At 37.7% G+C, this 21,686-nt stretch overlaps 1 protein-coding gene across 1 annotated transcript; it reads left to right on the top strand.

Moving 5' to 3' along the window:
- On the top strand, window positions 1-18,824 carry LOC148881005 (fiber). The gene is made up of 3 exons (XM_088963191.1): window positions 1-243; window positions 18,090-18,172; window positions 18,527-18,824. The coding sequence occupies exons 1-3, from the start codon at window positions 165-167 to the stop codon at window positions 18,557-18,559; spliced, it is 195 nt and encodes a 64-aa protein (XP_088819317.1). The 5' UTR covers window positions 1-164; the 3' UTR covers window positions 18,560-18,824.
- Window positions 18,825-21,686: the final 2,862 nt, after the last annotated feature.

The raw sequence follows: 21,686 nt of genomic DNA, 5'->3' as shown, positions 1-21,686 counted from the left end.
ATTGCAATCTTTATTTCACTTTTCTTGATAAATCCCGTGCCTCGCACAGGTCCGCGCTAGTAGATTATTATTCTTGAAAGGTCGCCGAGTTCTTCCCTAGGAATCCATTCAATTGAGGAAAAGAATAGAAGAGCGATACTCTAACGCTAGAGAAGGGGATATCGATGGCGGTGATGGAGAAGCTTAAGATGTTCATCGTTCAAGAGCCGGTGGTCGCAGCTTCATGTCTCATCGCCGGTGTTGGTAAGTTTTCACTGCTATTGATCCCTAATTTCAGGAGCTGATCTTTGTCCCTCTCTCGATTTTGTTCGATTAATTAATCATTTATTCTTTTGTAAGTTTTCATACAATGCAACGAGGATCTAGAAAACATAACAGGAACTGAGCAAATAATCTGTTTAAGATTGAATATTAAATGGGGGTTGATTATTCACCGTTGGAATTGTGTTCTTTTTTTCTAACATTTTCCTAATCGACTTAATGTTCTCAACGATTAGAATTTTTTTTTTTTTAAATTTTCACTCAGAGATTTATGGCATTCACGCTTGTAAGCGCAAAAATATTGTTCCTAAGATATTTTACAGATTGCTTTTCAAGGTGATGAATAATACTAGTATTGTAGAGTTAAGACTCAGTAATGGCCTACAGTATTTTTTGGGGCTTTTCTAAATCATTATCGTCGATGACAGATTATGTTTCCCCTAGTCTTCTTATACCACTAAAAAATTCTAACGGGGGTTGTAAGGCTCTTGACCAAGTGAAGGTCCATTTTAGAGGGCTCAAAACATCTCTTGCAATATTTATTGTTCGGTTTCTTTCATGTCTTTTTACTCCAGTCTGAATTCTCGCAATGAGGACTTCACTGTTCGAAGTATCTGGAAGTCTGCTTCTCCTTCCAAAGTAAAATCTTTAGCGTGGCCAGCTGCCCTAGGGAATCGTCTCATTCGAGACAAACTGATTAGCAGGGGCTAATCATCTTTCTATGCATTGCTACTTCACATCCGTGGTTTGTAGTACTGTCCTTGCACGTCTAGGAGGATTGGATGTTTACCACAATCCATATTGGCACTGTTGATGAGCTGGAAGCTTAGGGGGCTGAGCAAAAGGGGCACAATTGTTTAGCACCTTTGTCTGCATTCTGATGTGTATGGGAGGAGAGTAATGTTCAGGTGTTTTGAAAACATAAGCTCAAATGAGCAGGAGGTGCTAAGTAAGATCAGGGAAAAGCTGTTCCCGTGGTTATCTGTAAATAAGGAGTTCAATGGTTTATAACATACTAGATTTTTTGACAGGGATATTTTATTTTCTTGTTAATAGCCAGTTAATGGGAAATTTTATACATGGTTGTATTACAAGATGTATTCCGCTTTTTTGGTTTTTTGATTAATGAAATACTTTACCTTGTTTCCCCTCAAAAATGCTTTTTTTGTTTATTTACAAAGGACCATTAATAAGCAATCAATTTAAGGAGGGAATTAGCAGCAGTGGCTTAATTGATGTTGTTTGAAAGCATGAAGAATTAAAAGTTGCATGCTGCCTGTCTACAAGGCTATTTGCTTAAGGCTGTAAGCTGGTAGGTACATATGTTCAAATTGTTGGTTAAGAAATTGCACAGAGACTTGTATAGATTGAGGCATCTCGCCTTCTCTTATAGTAAATATAATACTTTTTGTCACTTATAAAAAATGCACATAGACATGGACAGTTTTTCTGATAAGTAATGGAAATTTTATTAAAGATAATAAAATTACAAATGCAGCCCCAAATAGGTACAAATTTTATTAATGACTGTTTCCCACAAAGAGGTGCAGGGTGCAGCCTCAAAACAAAACAAAAATTACAAATGAGGCCCAAATAACTGATTCCTATGCACTCCTTGCTTAGCTAGATGATCTGCCAATCTATTTGCAGATCTCCTTTTCCACTGAATTCCGACTTTTAAATTTGTGGTTAGCCATCTGAATCTTCTCATAGCCCCCTATAGGACCAAGGTGCAATTTGTACTGCTTTCTTCAGCAAGGGTGGTGTCTTAATACTAGTTTTGACCTGGTTGTATTCTAGTTCATCTTTGGCCAAGATTTTTTTCTGTAGCTTTGCAGAAGAACGGACATCTGAGAAACTTGGTTTTATTAAATTTCAAGGAGGCAAGAGGGTCAAGTGCTGCAATGCAGCAACAAAACATTTATTTTGTGCAGATAACAACAAGAGGACATGATAATGTAGAGGATATCATAATGGTGAGACTGGCCTTTCATCTTTTAATTTCATGTCCTTTTGCTAACTTAATTTGGGAGTGGTTTTCCTCTCTGTTTGGTTGTAGATGGATTCCTCTTGCTAATTTGGAAAGCCTCTTTAGCTCACTCCTTCAGGTGTTCTAAAAGGAGAGGCAGAATTATGGGAAGATGCACTAGAGCAGCATTTGCTGGGACAATTTGGGAAGAAAGAAATTTGAGGATCTTTGACGACAAAGAAAGAAGCAAAGAAGCTGTAGTTGAAGTTATAACTCTAAGGGTGATGCATTGGGTGAAAACACTAAATTTATTTAGTGATTTTAAGACAAAAGACTTTTTTAGGTCTTGGGGAACAATTGCAAACACTGCATCTAGGAAATCTATTGTTATTTCGTCATGGTCCCCTTCGGATGCTGGGTGGAAGAAACTAAATTTTGATGGCAGTTGTTTTGGAAATCCGGGGCCATCAGACATTGGTGGGGTAATAAGGGGAGAATGGAAATATGCTAGCCATGTTCTTGGGTCCTTTTCGTTAAGGTGATGTAGTGAGCTCAGAAATGAAGGCAAACAGTGTTTGGTGTTGAAAAAGCCAAAGAAATATGGATTGGTAGGTTGATTGTTGAAGGGGACTCAAAAACTGTGGTAAACTGGCTGAAGAAAGGGGAGGGGATAATTTGGCAGTTAGGGAATGAGTTCAGGTGCTTCAAACAGGCTTCTAAAGACGTGGTGATTCAAATAAGATGGATTAGAAGGTCAGTTAACAGCATGGTTGATGGTCTAGCTAAGTAAGGAGTTCAAAGACAACCTATGTTTTGGGCTATATTCTAGTTAGTAGGATGTTTCTGTCGGGTTACCTTTTGGGCTGTGTTGTAATTAAAGGGACTGTGTTTGGGTTTGTTTGTGACTGTGATATATTTAGTGAATTAATGGACAATGTGGAATGCTTGTCCGCTACAACTTCTTGTTGTACTTGGTTTTCTAATTAATGAATTTTCCTGTGATATATTTAGTGAATTAATGGACAATGTGGAATGCTTGTCCGCTACAGCTTCTTGTTGTACTTGGTTTTCTAATTAATGAATTTTTCTGTGTTGCTAATAAAAAAATTTATATGGGGTGAGTAAGGTTTGAAAGGTAATACCCAGTTGAAGGTCACTACCCGTTCCCCAATCATGCATTGCAGTTTTTGTGGTGTTTCTAATTTATATGGGGTGAGTAGGTTGTCAACATTACAGCCATTGAAGTTAAAGTTAATTTGGTTTACTTTGGGTGGTCTCCAAGGTGAGATGATCCTTTTTGTTATTGAATACCAAGCCACATTCTTGAAATTTTTGAGTATGTCATTCATTGAGAAAATCACAACTACCTTTGTGCACCTCCACATAATCCTCCCTCTCTTTTTTGGCAAAGTGAGGAGTGAAGGCTGAAATTATCTCTCCAAGTATTGAGTGTGCATATGATCCTTTTTGTTATTGAATACCAAGCCACATTCTTGAAATTTTTGAGTATGTCATTCATTGAGAAAATCACAACTACCTTTGTGCACCTCCACATAATCCTCCCTCTCTTTTTTGGCAAAGTGAGGAGTGAAGCCTGAAATAATCTCTCCAAGTATTGAGTGTGAATCCACCTGCAACCAAAACAAGTAGAAAATCACTTCCAAATACCAGATACAAGTGAACAGGAAATTAGTAAGTGATATATATACTCAACACTTGCATATTAAATGAAACAAACATGAAGGGTTTAACACCAATAAGGCCGCCTCTGTTGAAAAATATCACATGTGTTGATTTTTCCATGAAACATTTCCTAAGAGAATGGCCTTTTCTTTGGTGGCATCAGTCCACTCCATATTTCTTTCACCAGTAAAGTTTCTATGCAGAAATGGATGAAAATGTTTGAAGAAAAGGAAGTACACGAGAAAGTCCAACAGATTTAATGTCGAAAATCCAAATATGATGGGAAGATCAGTCCAACAGTCCAACAGAATGTTTGAAGAAACATGTTTGTTACAGTACAGTGGGTGGGAAGATCAGCGAACACCATCGTTGATACAAGGGACAAATAGGGAAACACTGTTCTGGGCTAAACTGTAATCTTGTAGTAGCACTCATGTACTCCTTGTTATAGTTTTTATAGTTTTGTTTTTGGGTCTCCTGTGTTGGAGAGGTGGCATCTTGTGCCTCTCCAAGGGGACTGTATCTTCCTCTTGATCTTAATGAAATGTGATATTATTTATCAAAAAACAAAAAAGTCCAAATATGATGGTTAGGCTTATTAGGTTCAACAAAAACCCCTTAAGTAGTTTACAATAAAGATAAAGCTGTAGAGGTCTCTCCTAAAACTAAAGTCCCAAGAAGTGTTGTGAGAGACAGAGGAAATTAGTTTTGATTTGTAAGATGATATTGCAAAAAGATTAGGGAGTTGGTCTTTTAAAGGATTGTTCTCCATCCAAAGGTCTTTACAAAATTTAGCTTTGTTGCCAGAACATATCTCATAAAATGTAAGAAAGGGTAGCACGGTAGAAATAACCAAGGTTCAAAATTTCGCAACGTATCGGACGATACGTATCATTCTGCTAAAGGCCCGATGCATGGAACGTATAGAAACCACTTGCTCCGTTCCTTTTCGTCTGTATCAGACCATTTTGGGTCTATATCAGCTGATACGGACCTGATACTCTAATGTATTGGTTGATACATTACAAATTAATTACTTTAATTAATTATTCTCCTTCTCATTAATTACTCCCTCTCTCATTAATCTTTTTTTTATTGCTAATCCTTCTAATTAATTTCTCTCTCTCTCTTTCATTACTTACTCCTTCTCTCATTAATATTTCTTTTATTGTTAATCCTTCTCATTAATTACTTCCTCTCTATCTCTCTTTAATGTTAAGGCAAGTTTAAATTTGACTTTCAAATTTGGCATGCCATTCTAATGCCTAATGCACACAATTTTGGGCGTAAAAACTAAAGTAGGCCTTAAGAAGATTTGAACCTTGGCTACACGTTTACAATGATAATGAGTCCACCACTATGCCCAAATTCATCTTGTTGGTCAAATGTTATCCATTTTTATCCTTAAAACAAACTTTATGTTTTTAATGGATGTTTATTGTGGTAAATTGGGCTAAAGACTAAACACAAGCCCAACAAACCTGAAATTTCTGAATTGGGTCGGGCCCAGATGATCACCCATGCTAAAATTGATTATTAAAATGTATATATTAACAAATATTAAGACATTATATTGATTTTCTGAAAATCAAGATAAGATATATGTACATATTTTAGTTTTTCCGTCATTTTTCAACGGTTACCGATTGTGTCCCGATCTCTTACATAATTCATATAAACCATCAAAGTAGGTTTTTTTTTTTAATGTTTAAATAACTTGTTTATGGTTATATATCCCTTGTTCTTATTGTTATTAATATATATTTTATTATTTATTTGAGTTTCATGGCGTATCCATGCATATCTTGGTCTTTTGTCAGTATCTATGCGTATCTTGATACGTCTCTTAAAATTATCTTTTTGATACACTTGCATTTGGGATACTTTAAACCTTGGAAATAACCTTCCAGGGAGGCATCCTAGCCAAGGTGAGGCAACAAAATTTGGTTTTGTTGTCAAAAAGATTATGGACTTGGTCTTTGGGGCTAGCCCAACATCCCAACCATTAGCCAGTGTTTCATAATGCAGTCATCACCTTGTGCCAAATTTTGTATTTGTTAATTTCCAATGAGAATCTCCACAGCCAATTTCCCTACAAAGAAAAATTTATATTCCCAGGTTGCCACTATTAATCTCATAGTCCTTGATCTTTCCTTCTTGCAACTATTATCCCAGGATACTTTAATGAGCACCCAAGAGGTCAAGGGTGTACACAATCTCTTCTAAACGCTCCTCTATGTTCAATCCAACTACACAACTCTTATTAAGATTAATATTCAAGCTTGAGATCACTTAAAAGATTTTATTAGAGGTTGTAAGTATTTTGCTTCTTTTGTCCCCTTGCCCTCACAAAATAAAATGATGTCATTTGTAAATTGTAAGTGTGTTCCTGTCACTTCATTTCTTCCAACCTTCCATCCTCTAATTCAGTGTTTTAAAAGGTGTGCCTGAGATGCAAGGCGAGGCGTTTTTGAGAGCAGGCACCTCGCTTGGGTCAAGGCGGTGACTTTAGTAAGGCGCTCACCTCTACGCCTAAGGCGTGCGCCTCAGACCAGGCGCCAGGCGGTCCAGGCGCGCGCCTATGTTTGGTTGCCCTTTGTTTTTTTAGTTATTTTTAAATTGACTTTTATAGATAGATTATAATCTTATATGTATAGATTATTTCCTTTTATGTGCCAAAATGGTTGGGATATGGTATAGCAAATACGAAAGAAAGAATTCACGACCCTCTCGAGAGAAAAAACTTGCTATGCAGGGCTTCTCAGGCTCCCAGTATCGGTCGAAGCCTCGAGCCCTCAGCCCCCACGTTCTTCTTGGATCATCAAGTTCAGGCCATCTCTCAATCGAACAGCCACCTTCGAAGTTCTATTAGAGGCCATCTCTCAGTCGGACGACCAACTGCAACGTTCAGGCTTTCAGCAATCAGCATCAGGTATTTGTTTTTTCTCTTTTTACACTGAAAACAGGGGTTCCACCTGCCCCCTTCTTCTTCTTCTCCTCCTTCCTCTTCAGTTCTTCTTCTTGTTCACAGAAAAACAGGGACTCCGCCCACTCTTGTTTTTTTTTCATTGTCTTTCTTCTTCTGATATTATTTTACAGTAAAACAGGGGCTCCGCCCCCTTCTTCTTCTTCTTCTAAAATATTTTTACAGTAAAAGAGCCCCCTTCTTCTTCTTCCTCTTCCTCTTCTTCTTCTTCTGATACTGAAATATTTTTACAGTAAAACAGGGGCTCCGCCCCCTTCTTCTTCTTCTTCTTCTTCTTCTTCTTCTGAAACTGTTTTACACTAAAACAGGGGCTCCACCCTTCTTCTTCTTCTTCTGAAACTGTTTTACACTAAAACAGGGGCTCCGCCCCCTTCTTCTTCTTCTTCTTCTTCTTCTTCTTTCCCTCCGCCCCACTGTTCCACTATTTTTTTTATCAGCAGAAAATATTAGTTTGAAAACAGTAAAACAGGGCTGACCCCTTTCTATTTTTTCTATTTTTTTAGTTTTTTTTTTAATTTTTTGTGCTTTTTTAAAAAAGGAGCGTGCGCCTTGCGCCTCAGGCGCATTTGGAACCTGTCGCTTTTTGTGCGCCCTTTGCTTTTAAAACACTGCTCTAATTAACCCTACTCTTAACACCTTCAAGATTAGTCTACTAAACATATCCACAATATGGGTAAAAAGGATCAGGGAGAGGGGGATCCCCTTGTCTCAATCCCCTCTTGGTTGGATAGAAGTGATGCATCCTCCCCTTTACCAACAAGTAGTAGTGGCAAGAAGTCACAATTCCATCATCCACTTTTTCCATCTCTCATCAAAGCCATATCTTTTTAGAAAAAGGTGAAGTAATGTATTGTATTAAGAGAAACCAAAAGATACAAGACAGAGGCCCCTGTATACTAAGGATTTATACATTGGGGATATACACCTGCAATGAAATAATGCTTTCAATACAATTATATGAAGTGTAAACTTTAGAAGTTTACAAAAGGATTCTCAAAATAAAAAAAAAGAACTACAGTTTCTTCCTTCAAAAAGCTTGTGATTGCCCAGCCAAGAGAACATCATTCCCATTATCATTTTTACCACCTTTTCCTCTGAGCTCTGTTTTTTCTCAAAAGCTCTGTCATTCCTTTCTCCCCAAATAGCCCAAAACACAGCTGTAGGGATGGTCTTCCATGTCACTTTGCCTCTCCTGCTCAGATCTTTTAGGTACCATCAACTTAAAACAACTGGAGACGTTTTTCCCAAATCTTATTAGTCACAATGCAACAATAAATGATTTACTGTTTCCTCACATTTGTTGCACAAGAACAACCTACATCCTCTATTTGGAAACCCCTCCTTACCAAATTGTCTTGTGTCAGCAGTCAGCACCTCTTCCAAGAATGACCAATTAACACGGTCATAAGCCTTCTCTAGAGCTAATTTGCATATACAACACCTCTTGCCAACCCTTTTCATTTCCTCAACACATTCAGTTGTCATTAAGTTTTGATTAATAATTTCCCTGTCCTAGATGAAAGCCCCTTGGAGTTGTCTTACCAAAGAAGGAGGGACTTCATCCAATCTTTGGTAGGAAACCTAGCAAAAATCTTGTAGAGACTTCCAGTTAAGCTGATTAGCCTAAAATCTCTAGGATGAGATGCATTAGGATTTTTTTTTTTTTTGGAATCAAAGCTAGTAAAGTGGCATTTTTTTGAAAAGTAACATGAGATTTTATTAATTATGAACAGAATATGTACAGGAATAAATTATCAAAAAAAAATGTACATGAATATTCATACAAGATACAACTCTTGAGAGGGAAATTTCTACTTCCTCTCCCAATACATTCTTTTGACTTTACAACTGAGCCCAGTATAAGTGATCCCTTGTTCCTCTAATGCATCAACTATGCTGTTTGCCGACCTTTGTATCCATTGGATTTTACTTGCATGTTTCTAGTAATCCATTTAAACTTCCTTAGTTTGTTTCTGTAGGACCACACCGATCTCTCACTATTCATTAGTAGGGGTGTTCATGGGTCGGTTTGATTTGGTTCAGGGTGTTTGGCCAATTGAACCGACCTGGTTGGGTTGGGGAGTTGGTCACCCGAAACTGACCAACCATTAGTGAAAACCGACCTGGTTGGGTTGGGGAGTTGGTCACCCGAAACTGACCAACCATTAGTGAAAACCGACCAACTTGGGTTGTATTCGTTTGGGTCGGTTGGTAGAAAAGATTTAAACTTAAAAAAAATCTAAAATTTAAATTTAAAATTTAAAAATTACAACAGTATTATTTAAAAAATAAATTAAAAAGATTAAATTTATAGTGTAAAATATTCTAAACTAGTATATATGTGTGTGTGTGTGTGTGTTGGTGAAACTGACCAACCATTAGTGAAAACCGACCTGGTTGGGTTGGGGAGTTGGTCACCCGAAACTGAGCAACCATTAGTGAAAACCGACCAACTTGGGTTGTATTCGTTTGGGTCGGTTGGTAGAAAAGATTTAAACTTAAAAAAAATCTAAAATTTAAATTTAAAATTTAAAAATTACAACAGTATTATTTAAAAAATAAATAAAAAAGATTAAATTTATAGTGTAAAATATTCTAAACTAGTATATATGTGTGTGTGTGTGTGTGTTGGTTTACAAATGACCATTCTTGCCCGTTCCATATTCCGTTTTTTTTGTTCGATAACAGAACTGATTTTATTAAAAGAAGAAATTTAGTACAAAGAAGAGGGAAGGATAAACACTCTTAGCACTCCCCAAAAGAAAGATTACAGTACAGCCCAAAATAAATCATTCCTTCCCACCCCTTGCTTAGCAAGTGTATCTACAACAGCATTTGCATCTCTTTTGACCCAATTACAAGACACCTCTACCCCTTGCAGCAATTTAACAGATTTTCTCTTATCATGGATTTAGCACTACCATCCCTCTTCCTCTGTTCTTTTTTTTTTTTTTTTTCTTTTTTTTTTTTTGAAGCCAACTGATTACAAGCTCTGAATCACCTTCTATTACCAACTTTCTGATATTCAGCTCTTTAGCCTTTTGGATCCCTTCCATAATAGCCGTAATTTCAGCTCTAAGGAATCCCGTTACTAATCGGGCCCGAGAACAGTGCAGTGATATTTTCTTCTTCATTCCTGAAAACTCCTCTAATGCCAGGAGGATCTGAATTACCTTCATTACTACCATAAAAGTTAAGTTTAATGTAACCACTAGAGGGTGGGGACCATAATGGCCTAACCACCTCCTTAGCTGGAGCAAAATTAGCCACCTCCCTCCACTTTCTCATCACCTCAATGCCAGAAACATCTCTAAAGATATCCAATGATTTTACCCAATGGACCACCCAATGATTTAAAAGGCGCACCTAGGTGCACAGGCGAGGCACATTTTAGGGTATGCGCGTTGCCTAGGTCCTAGGTGCAGCCCTTTCAAAAGGCGCACGCCTGATGCGCCTTGCGCCTCAGCCCAGGTGTGCGCCTTTTGAAAATTTGGTGCTTTTTTGCTTTTTTTTGAACATAACGGCTGGGCCAAGGTTTCCGCCCTCGGACCCCGTGCCACACCCCTTGAGACCCTCAGTTTGGTAATGTTGTTCATTCATTCATTCTAATAAAATGTCTTCTTAAAAAGCAATTAAAACTATAAAATCATTATTTTTTTTGTGTGAAAACTAAGAATTTAAGACTTAATGTGGACTTATTTGGGCTTGCCTCGAGGGGTATGGCACAAAGGCGGCTCGTAGAATCAAGAACGTAATATGTTTTACATTACATTAGCTATGTGAAGTACTGCAATTGAGTGAAAAAAGAGATTAGAGGTTTTACATGCTTGAAAATGTTTTATATGTTTGATTTTATTTTTAAATTCTCATTTAACTATGCTTTACATCTTATGTTTATGAATTTAATTTTAGATAGTAGGTTTTTTAAAACATTATTTTAAAATTTAACTTTATATTTTTTAATAATATTATGTTTAATATTATTTTTTGATTTTTTTAAATTTTCTGACTTTTTTTTTTGTATTTTTGCGCCTTGCTTCAAAAAGATGCGTGCCTCGCCTTGCGCCTTGTGCCTCAGGCACAAATTGACCCCTTGATGGTATAGCTTTTAAAGCACTGGGACTACCTTGATGGTAATAGCTTCAATGAAAGCTTCTATACTTTTTTTTATTTTTCATGGAAGAGCCTTTGATTCCTCTCCTCCCAAATTGTCCAACTCACCGCTGCCCTTGTGCATCTCCACAGAATTCTTCCCCTTTTCTTTGACTAGCTTAGGAGATTATAAGCAAATAGGCTTTGTACACCAGGAGTAGGGCTCTACTTGCACCCAAACAAAGAAAGGAACCATTCCCAAATTGAGGAAGAAAAAGGGCAGGAAGTCAATAAGTGATAGCAATTCTCACCATTAACTTTGCACAGGGAGCACCAGTGAGGGGAAAGGCACCAATTGGGTCTTCTTCTTTGTAGTAGCCCACAAGTATTAATTCTTTCCAAATACATTTCCTAGCACAAATGGCAAACCACCCACCCTGAGAGGAATAGGATTACACCAAATCTCTTTGGATGGAAAGGAAGGCCCTTGGCCTTCACTTGGTTGAATAAGGGCTGAAAAAATGGAATCACAAGAGAAGGAACCTGAGGGTGAGGGGGTCTAGATTCTCCTATCCCTATTACTACCTTCCAAACACACTCCTTCCAAGTTCTGTAGGAGGTCAACGACAGTGTTCATTTCATAACCATGTAGCCCTCTTCTGAAACCCGCTCTATATTCCTTTCAGAACATCAAAAAGTTCTGCCCTAGTGGAGTCCCCAATTCCAATTGGATCTGAAAACAATTGATTCAATATGACCTTCATCATCCCTGAAAATTCCCACTCTAGAAAGATCCAGATTTCCCATGTTGCTTCCATCAAAATTGAGCTTTATGAAACCTTCTTTACGTGGTGACCAACATCTTTGAACTACTATCTTTTTAGAGAAGGTGGTGGCTGCCACTTCCCCCACTTCCTTAGGATATCATCAATTGAGAAACATGATAAAACATCCAATGTTTTGAGCCCGGTTAATGTGGCATTGACTCCTAGGTTAATTCTCCTTCATAGAATTCATTGAAAACTTCCAAAGGTCTTCTTAAGGAATCTTCCAACAATCTTGGTAAAATGTCATGGAGAAACCATTTAATCCAAGTGTCTTTGAATTATTTATTGCTCAAATATTGGTTTTCAATTTCATCCAAGTCACCATGCTTTTCCAAACCTGATACTTGGTTACTTTCCAATCCAGGCCAATCCAAATTTTCCACCTTTGTTTTCACATATGAGGTATGGCAGTATATGGATTTTGAAATTATCCAAAAAAGGCACTTGCTATCTCTTGTTGATATGTGATCTCCTCCCCACTAATCACTAACTTGGAAACATTATTCTTCTTCCCTCTTCTGTTTGCCAAAAGGTAGAAGAATTTTGATTTTCGATCCACTTCTTTGCAAGGTTCAAAATATCGATACACCTGATATTGCTGGTAGAGGCATATTGGGCAGTATCGGTAGTTTTTTTTTCAAATCCGGTTCAGAGGGGCTGGTTTAAGGCCTGGACCCCCTGAACCGGTCAAAACCCCAATACACCCTCTGTAGGGGCGTATCGGGAAGCTCCCGATACGATACGTATCGATATTTTGAACCTCGCTTCTTTGATCTACTTATATCTTTCCTTTTGTCTCAAGCTTATTTATTCTCTTTCGAGAATTGTTTCAACTCTTTTTGCAAATGCCATTTAAGAGACTTCTCTTCGTCCAGATTTTTTTTTTTTTTTTTTTTTGTGGTTCCTTCTTGTCTAATTCCTCAATTTGTCATAAAATCTCATTCTTATCTCATTCCTTCCAAACTCTTGTTTGCTCCACTGTCATAGCTACCTTTTTAGGCACTGTTAGTATTATTTTTATTTATTTTATTTTACTTTTTGTAGAATTTGCATCCATTCCATCTAAGTTCTAACATTCATTATTTCCTCCGCGGAACCTAAAAATTACCCTTAAAAGAAGGGTGGGTTATTGGCATGTTGTTAAATCTAAAAGAGGTTGGATTATTGACATTGCTTTTCTGTCGTGGGCAGCAGATGCCAATTATTTAAGGTAGGCTGAGGTAAAGCTTGACAAGATAATCCAATCCAATGTTATTCCCAATCTACTGTAAATAGGAATTTATCAAGCTTTGAATATGAAGGTTCCCTTTGGAAATTTGACCATGTGAAGCTGGAAGATCCTAGTCTTTATTCTTTTAGTTCACACTCATTGATGAATTGATTAAATTTTCTCATGCTAGTTATGATGCTTTGGTTGTTATTTGACTCATCTATGTTCCCAAAGTCTTCTTGTCGAGTATAACTCCTTCCAAAAGTCACTACTGTTTTTGTATTCGTCTAGTTGGAGTTATCTGACACATCTATGAAGTTACATTAAACCCCCCACCCCCCAGCATCATGGCCCTTCCCTAAGTTTTTTCTTTCTTTTCTTTTGTTTTTGAAAGTATAAGGTAAAGTATTTCATTTCAGAAAATGGGCCACGTTACAATTAAGCCTCTGTGCAATGAGAAGGTGTACAGAGGTAAACCATCAACCCAATACACCCATCCCTCAAAAGAACTAAAAACTCCTTACAAAAAGGAAGTCTGAATAAAAAAAGGAAGAAATATGCTTATTTCTAAATAAAGGATGTATTGCCAACCAAGAGTGAACCATCCCCATAATCCTGTTCAGAACTTCTTCCTTTGAAGAGTGCTTTCTTTTGCAGATTCTGCTATTTCTTTCACACCATAGTGCCCAGAAGACAGCAGCAGGTAGGATGCTCCAAGCTACCTTACCAGCCATGGATAAGCCTCCCAGAGCCCATGCCTCTATGAAGCCCTTCACATCAGCCGAGAAGCACATCTTAACTCCAAACAGGCTCAGCATATTTCTCCACCCCCAGTTAGAAAAATTGCAGTGAATCAACAAGTGCCCTTCCCTAAGTCTTCTTATTGAGTACACTCCCAAAAGACACTTCTCTTTCTGTATTGATTTTGTTTATACATGTTTGCCATAGCCCATTAAATCCTTCCTCCACATTTTTTTTTTACTTTGATAGACACTGTGCAATACCTCGCTAATTTCTTCTCACATCCATACTACTATTTTTTTGATAGATACCACATTAATACTATTTATTCCACATAAATAATATCCTGATGCTCCCCAAGGTTCAAAAATCGCAACTTATCAGGGAAGCACCATGGTCCTTCCCCGAGACTTGGGGAGGCACCATGGCCCATCCCTAAGTCTCTTATTGAGCACAATTCCTCCCCAAAGTCACTTCTCTTTCTGTATTGATTTTGTCTATACATGTTTTTCATAGCCCATTAAATCCATCCTTCACATTTTTTACTTTTATAGACACTGTGGCAATACCCCACTAGCTCTTCCTCAATTCATACTATTATATTATTGATAGATACCACATTCCCAAGGTTCAAAATGTTGCAACTTGTCAGTGGGTATCATACGATATGTATAGTTTTTAAGTTTTAGGCCCCATTCATTTACAATAGTAGGGGGGAGTTGGTCAATAGGTATCTCTTTCCCATTGACCAACTTTACAGCATTCTTTTTGCATTAACTACTGGGCCCCATGGTAAAAAGAGTTTCACTTACCCGGGTAAAATTTACCCATCTCCTAGTCCCAGGTAGGTAAGTCACTTTCCCACTTGGGGGAAAAATTATAAAACATAATGGGACAAGTTTGCCCATCTGACATTAGCTTTTTATGGATAAAAAGGTAATTATATTACTTACCTGGGAATAAAAAGAACATGGATAAGTGAACTTACCCAGGAAACATTTACCTGGGTAAGTTACACAATTCTAAACGAACAAGGCCTTAAAGGTTTCAAACATTACTATCAGCATATCAAACTATTCTGACTTTATTTTATCGAGAAAACAAATAAAAGGTTTAGGTGAGTTTTGAGGTGTCAACATGCATGATACACAAAATTTTCATATTGTGCATGCAATATTTAGAATCTTGTTGTCCCCAAGCAGGTGCCATGGACTGACTAATACGTCTGCAAGCCCAGTCTAGCTGCTTCTTATTCTCCTTTTGTTTCTATTGTTTTTGACTCCTGTGTCAAAACTATATCCAGTTCTTACTTTCTCAACATCTCTTTTATTATTGTCCTCTTTCTTGCTTTGCCTAGTCCTTTGACATCCCAACTAATGATCCTCGTCATTACTTTCTTGAATGCCCTCTATTTTGATCCATTCTCCCATCAACTCTTCTTCCTCTCCTTTCATCATACACATTCTTTACCATAGTCAGTTTCACACTTAACCTTTCCACTTCATTTATTTTTCTTTTCTTCTTTTTTTCCTTTTTTGAGTTTTTCCTTGTTTAGACCTTTATCTCCTTCCAATTTGTTATTTCTAATTCTAAATCTTCTACAAATTTTCTCACTGGACTTTTACCTGGTTGTCCTCATGTTTGCCTTTCATTCCTTGTTTATTAGTTTGTGCTTGTTCAGGAATTGGTATTACCTTTGCTGTTCCTTTCCTCTTATTTCCCGTCATTCTTCTCCACATCCAGAAGGACCAGAATCAACAAGTTACCATAGTATTCCTCTTTCAGCTTCCAAGTTCTCTATACCCCCTTTCCATGGCATAAGGTAGGGTGATGTGCTTGGCTTGGTTCACATTTAAATCTGCTTTCCAAGCAGGAACGAAAAGGTTGAAGTATTGTCATATGCCTTGGGGTGATGAAGAGCGAGTGGCGTGGGATTTGGGAATAGGTGGGGGATAGTCCACTGTCCACAGATATCTTGGTACCTACTACCCAAAAATCTATTGCTGATCGGTTGACTTCTGACAGTCTTTTGGGGGTGATTACAAGGAGTTTTCAGTCCTTGATGAGAGTTTATAGGTGTTCTCCTTCATACATGTTATTCCCCTTGGGCAGCATTTAGTTAGGATTATTATCTTCTATATGTACACCCTGCCTTTGTAATTGTATGTTCACTAAAGGTTCCTTGTTCTTTTGGTATTCAGTTGATTCAGCTCTTTTGGGAGATTTATCATGTAATCTTTCCCACTTCTGTGGTCTTCAAATAATATGGCAGTGTTTAATATCTCTCTTCTTGCACCAGGCCATCAATTTCACCACTTCCAGTGCTTAATTAGTTCTCTGACCTTTCACCTTTTGATTCATTGCTAATTTTGATCCACCTAAGTACCTAACATCAGTGTTTTCTTTTTGTTATCCTCATCCTTCCTATAGTATTGGAGATATGTCTATCATCAATAGAAGGTGGATTATAGGGCTGATCTACAGGCAAATTTTATATTAAAAACAGACTTTAAACCACTAATATTAATTGAGAAAGTTACCAATTGATGGTATAGGGCTGTTAGGCACCCAACCTTAGGGTCCCTAGGTTGGGATCAGCCATCATCCATCCATGTATCAGAAATTGGGTAGGTCATATTGTACCTGAGTAGGAAATTTCTACCATTTTATAAAATATATAATATGCTAAACTGCTGCACCATTTCTTATTATATACATTTTTTTTTTTAATTTGTTAGTAGTACTCTTTTATTGTATAAATATGAGATTTGAGTCGTTGCCCAAATTTATTGAGATTTATGGTTTTCTTATCACCTAGATATCTTTTCTATGATTGGTGCCAACTAGCTCAGTTGGTAAAAGTTTCTAGCTGGTTGCGGCGGACACTTGGGATCAAATCCTGTTGTCACCGGGGTTGGGGGTTTTATGAGTAGGGGGACAGGCTATCTCCCCTTCCCATGGCCCCCCATGTTTGTGTAGCCACATGAAGCCATAAAAAAGGTACCTTATAAAACCTGAAATGCTTGGTAACTTTGACCTCGCAGATGATCTCCGGGCAGATTGGAGGATTCCTGCGAAAGAATATGAAGTCAGAGGGCTGGTGGGATATCTCGGGCTTAGGTCTCTGACGATCAAGTCAGTAAAACTGAGCTGTCCGAGGTTGTTAGGCTGGCAATTAATGATGCCAAAAGTATGAAATGAATGCAGAACTTACCTTTAAATAGGTTTCGGATGCCCGTGCCAAAAGGATACGTGTCGGAGAGGTGTTGGACACCTGGAGCTCGGGCAGGACACTAGCCTCATCATGTGTGGCTGTCCCATCATCCAGTGGGCCCCGGACCTCCTCCATGCATCAGTTGGCATTTTGAACATTGTAACAATTTATTGATCCGGGTGGGTTGTTGAAACCTAGCTGGTTTTCAATGGTTCTGTTGGGTTTTGACCAGTTTGACCATTTCCTAGCCATCTGGAAAACTGGGATATTAAAAAACCAGTGTGGCCTCCAGTTCCCGAGTCTCCTGGTTTCACTGACTGGTCCTGTCTGAGTCTAGCAACACTTGTACAGAAGTAAGTTGCTTGCATTTGTCCTGCACAAGACCTGCGCAAGACTTGCAAGTGGACTATGGAATTCCACCAGCTATTATCTGACAGATTTGACTAATTTATGTATGAATTTGAAGATGACAACAATTTATTAGTGGTAGGAGAGTTTATTGCTTTAAATTTGCTTTAACATGCTTCAAATACACAATAATACATGATGAATAATACTTAACTGAAATGTGATGAGTGAAAATCAATAATAAGCAAGCAATTTAGTGTTTTGCAGAACGATATTAGAGTGCTTATATGGGGCATCAAAAACAAATGTGCGTGCGCGCAGGCTCATTGAACAGCACCAAATTTTCCCATTACAACAAAATTTGTTATGATCAACCATATTACCAATCACATTATACCAACACATGATCAAGTCACCACATCATAAAAAGATGTATATTAAATTTAGAATATCTCAAATTGATCATGATCCGATTGATATAATGGCTCACAACATGTATTAACTTATCATGCAAAGGTCCATTCCAAGTGTTCAAGAGTTTTATTGGCAAGAATGGATATGGCACCTAGAATGGAAGTCTGGAAAGAAGAAAGCTTTCTTACAATTAAGTGATTGTAATGAATCACCAGTATTCTACAACTAGTTGATTGTGGAATGACTAGTAGTATTTTTTACTATTTAGCACTAATTTTTTAAACGTTACATGACTTGTATAGCGGGTTTTGCTCATCTAATGCGGTAATTCATTTGAATTTCAGGTCTCTTTCTTCCAGCTGTGGTCAGGCCTATTTTGGATTCATTCGAGTCATCCAAGCAAGTTCCACAACCTGCTTTGAGTGATGTAAGTAATTAAGTTTTGATTGATGACAATGTCCATCCAAAATTCCCATTTTCATCTTAAGAACTGTCCTGACTGGGCCTTTATTTGATAAGTCTGGCTCAGGTAATGTGATTTCCTATTATTGCATGAAGATAGTAATTTTTAAGACATTGCACCTGAATATTAGATTATTAGTCCCTTCCATTTGAAAAAAAGGCAGATTTTGATATCCATTTTCAAATAATTATGCCTTGGATTTGCATAAAGTGCTAGATTTATTTACAAGCCTTTATACTATGATTACACAAATAAACATTAATAACGTATTGATTTACAAGGAATAGGTTTAACCTTTTTCTGATTACCATTTTGCAGGTGGTTGCTGGAATGACGGGTAAAAAACAGTAATTTAGCCAGAGTTGTAATTGGCAGCTGTTATTTTGATCTGATCACTCGTGGAATAAGCCCTCTTCGTGTTATTTTGATCAAATAGGTCCCATTATTATTATTTTTTATCTGATCACTATGAGCTCTGCCTTAATCCCGGAGAAACGGAAAATGTAGAGTTGGTGATGCAGTGCTCTTGACTGTGGGTTGGTGAGAAGCGAACTATTGAACCAAAGGAGTGTTGGGGCTACTTGTCTTAAGCAATTCTTTTACTCGATTGTTTTCATTCATAGGGGGAAAAATCCGGCAGGGTGTTGGGGACCCAGCATGGAACGTTTTAATCAAATTATAGCCAACGAATATTTTGCCTTTAAGAAAACTAAAACAAGAGACGATTCGTAGAACAAGTTCAACCGTCCAAGGTTGCTTAAAATGATTCCAAACCTTTTTTTTTCTTTTTTTTTTTTACATTTTTTAAGGTAAAATGCTAGTCAACAGTGTGTTTACAGCCTTCATTAAAAATTCTGCTCGGAATTACAATCAGAAGAGTAGGGGGTTAAACCAAGGGAATAAGGTGGAAATAGAAAGAGCATGCTTGTCCGGTTTATGACTTTATTTGCTGCTTGATTAAACACTTGAGAAACCTAATGAACCGAGCAGTGATGGATCATACATCATAGACACGAGGAGTTCGCAATCTTCAATGGTATTTCTGATTCTCCAAGGAGGAATGCAATCGGAGTTCAACAAACTCTTGATAACTGTTAGAGAATCTCCCTCAAGAATAACGGAAGATACCTAAATCCACAGCAAACGTGAGAGTTAAAAGTGTCGCCTGAGCTTCAATTTTCAAAGGATCCCCTAAAGGTATCTTCACGGATCTTGCATAGCAGAATTCACCATTAGAATATCTAAGTAAAAACTCTGCACCTCCACCATAGTTATTTAATGTCCCATCGAAATTATGTATAAGAATGGATGATGGAGGCTTCTCCCAGCTAGAAGGTGTCGAGTATAAGGATTCCAAATGTGTGGAAGCATTTAAATCACTTAAGAGTGGATGGTATAAAGTATAAACTCTATTTGCGATTGACAAGCAAAAGTCACAGAGATGGGTAGAAAAAGGTTTGTTCTCCATCATTGTCTTGCATCGAGCTTTTAAAAAATGCCACGTGTGATACCCCTGTGCAAGCATTGTTAAAGAAGATGGGTGTAGTGGATTTTCTAATTGAAAATCAATGAAGTAGCCAATCCTGAATGTTCCAACGAAGACAATTTTCTACCCGTAACAAAAATTTAGAGGCAAACCAAACTCTTCTAATAAGTAGGCATGTAAAAAATAGACGTGTGATAGATTCATCCTCTAACTCATATAGACGGCATTGAGGATTAATTTGTTGAGAATGGCGAACCCAACTAATAATGCAACTATAGGTATAGCACTAACTATACACCTCCACAAGAAAATGTGAATCCTAGGTGGCGAATTTTTTATCCTCCGAAAAGATTTCCATGCAACTTCACCAAATGCATAAATAGAAGACGAAGAATGAGCATTTTGATCAGAGAGATACCTGTAGGCCGAGGAGGATATTAGTTTACCCTGAGTAGTATGCAGCCATATAAATACATCGTCCATGTCATGATTGTATCCTGGTAGTTGAATTGAATTTGAAGAGATCGTGGAAGGATACCAAATCAGCCCCCCACATCCTACGGCATATCCCCACTGTGTATTGAGAACATCTCCCGATGATAATTCCAGAAATGATGATGTCATCATGATGTGCTGTTAGACGTTGTGGAGGGCTGATTTGAACTCTCGTGGAAGCTATTGGCTTGTCAAAATATTACTACAACCGATTAACCATCCACACATGTGAACCAGGATGTATAAAATTAGCCATATGGATAGGTGATAAAGAGTGTGTTAGAGATGATGGTAGTATTTCTGGAGACTCACCCGAACATAACCAACAGGGGTCCTGTTCACAACCAATGGACCATCCATTTCCAATTAACCATCAACACCCCCAACATGGATGATGATGATGATGACATCTAAGCATGCTCGACCATGTATGTGACAAGGTAGACCGAATAGGGGCTGACCAAAAATTATGATTTCCATGTAAATATTTAGATGTCAGGATTTGAACCCACACCTGATTTCCTTCAATCAAAAACCTCCAACATAATTTCATGAGTGGTGATAAATTTAACAGCTGAAAATCTTTGAATCCTAATCCTCCAAGTGACTTGGGAGCACAAAATGATGACCATTTTTTAATATAAATGTGGTGTTGATCATCTAAATAATCCCACCAGAGTTTGCGAGTGTTCATTGTTATTTGATCACAGTGGCCGGTGGGTTTGGGAGAACAACTTAGTTGACATTGCATATGTCGGGACTCGGGAGAGAGTTCACAGTACTTTGAACCAACACCGTTCTGCTTGCATGAGATAGAAACAGACTTTTTCAAATATTCTAGTCTCCCTTTAACTCTATCTTTATCACCATCTTTGCAACCTCTTAATTCATGAACATGACAACCTAGGTATATTTCGTGTTTAGTCATCATTCTAACACCCAAAAAGTTAGTAATTCTCAGTCTTCCTCTGTGATGAACATTATGACTGAAAAAAAATTGATGACTTATCAAAGCTGATCCGTTGCCTTGACCAAGAACAGAATTGATGAAATAGCTCTTTGATCCTGGATAATTCCCGCATGGGACCCTGGCCAAATATGTGAATATCATCCGCATACATAATATGCGGATGATTCAAGATCATCCCACCAGAATCAAGCTGTAACCCTTTAAGATCATCGTGATGTAGAGCGTGTAGCAACATCGATCCTCCATAAAATATCCGCCCCTAGAATAAACAAATATGGAGACAAGGGGCATCCCTGCCGGAGACCTTTGTGAGGTTGGAAAGGCACTGAAGGTTCACCATTAATATAAAATAGAATAAAAGTCTGTAGCTACACAATTAAAGATCAGTTGATTGAAGGTTTTAAAACAACTGCTCTCATTTTGAACACCATCAACAAGAAATTCCACTCCATGATCCAATTTCATTATAAAGAACCATATGGGTCGGTCACTCTTCTTTTGGTTTTGGATACTCTCTAGGACCTCAG

The sequence above is a fragment of the Nelumbo lutea genome, chromosome 1 (genome assembly GCF_056320005.1).
Source record: "Nelumbo lutea isolate HS-2025 chromosome 1, American lotus-T2T, whole genome shotgun sequence".
NCBI lineage: Eukaryota > Viridiplantae > Streptophyta > Magnoliopsida > Proteales > Nelumbonaceae > Nelumbo > Nelumbo lutea.
This window is presented reverse-complemented; position numbering and strand designations above follow the sequence as displayed.

Excerpts from the sequence above, each read along its gene's own strand:
- LOC148881005 (XM_088963191.1), top strand. The coding sequence starts at position 165 with ATGGCGGTGATGGAGAAGCTTAAGATGTTCATCGTTCAAGAGCCGGTG. Across the intron at positions 244-18,089 it reads ATGTCTCATCGCCGGTGTTG|GTCTCTTTCTTCCAGCTGTG; the intron begins GTAAGTTTTCAC and ends TTTGAATTTCAG. Across the intron at positions 18,173-18,526 it reads CACAACCTGCTTTGAGTGAT|GTGGTTGCTGGAATGACGGG; the intron begins GTAAGTAATTAA and ends ACCATTTTGCAG.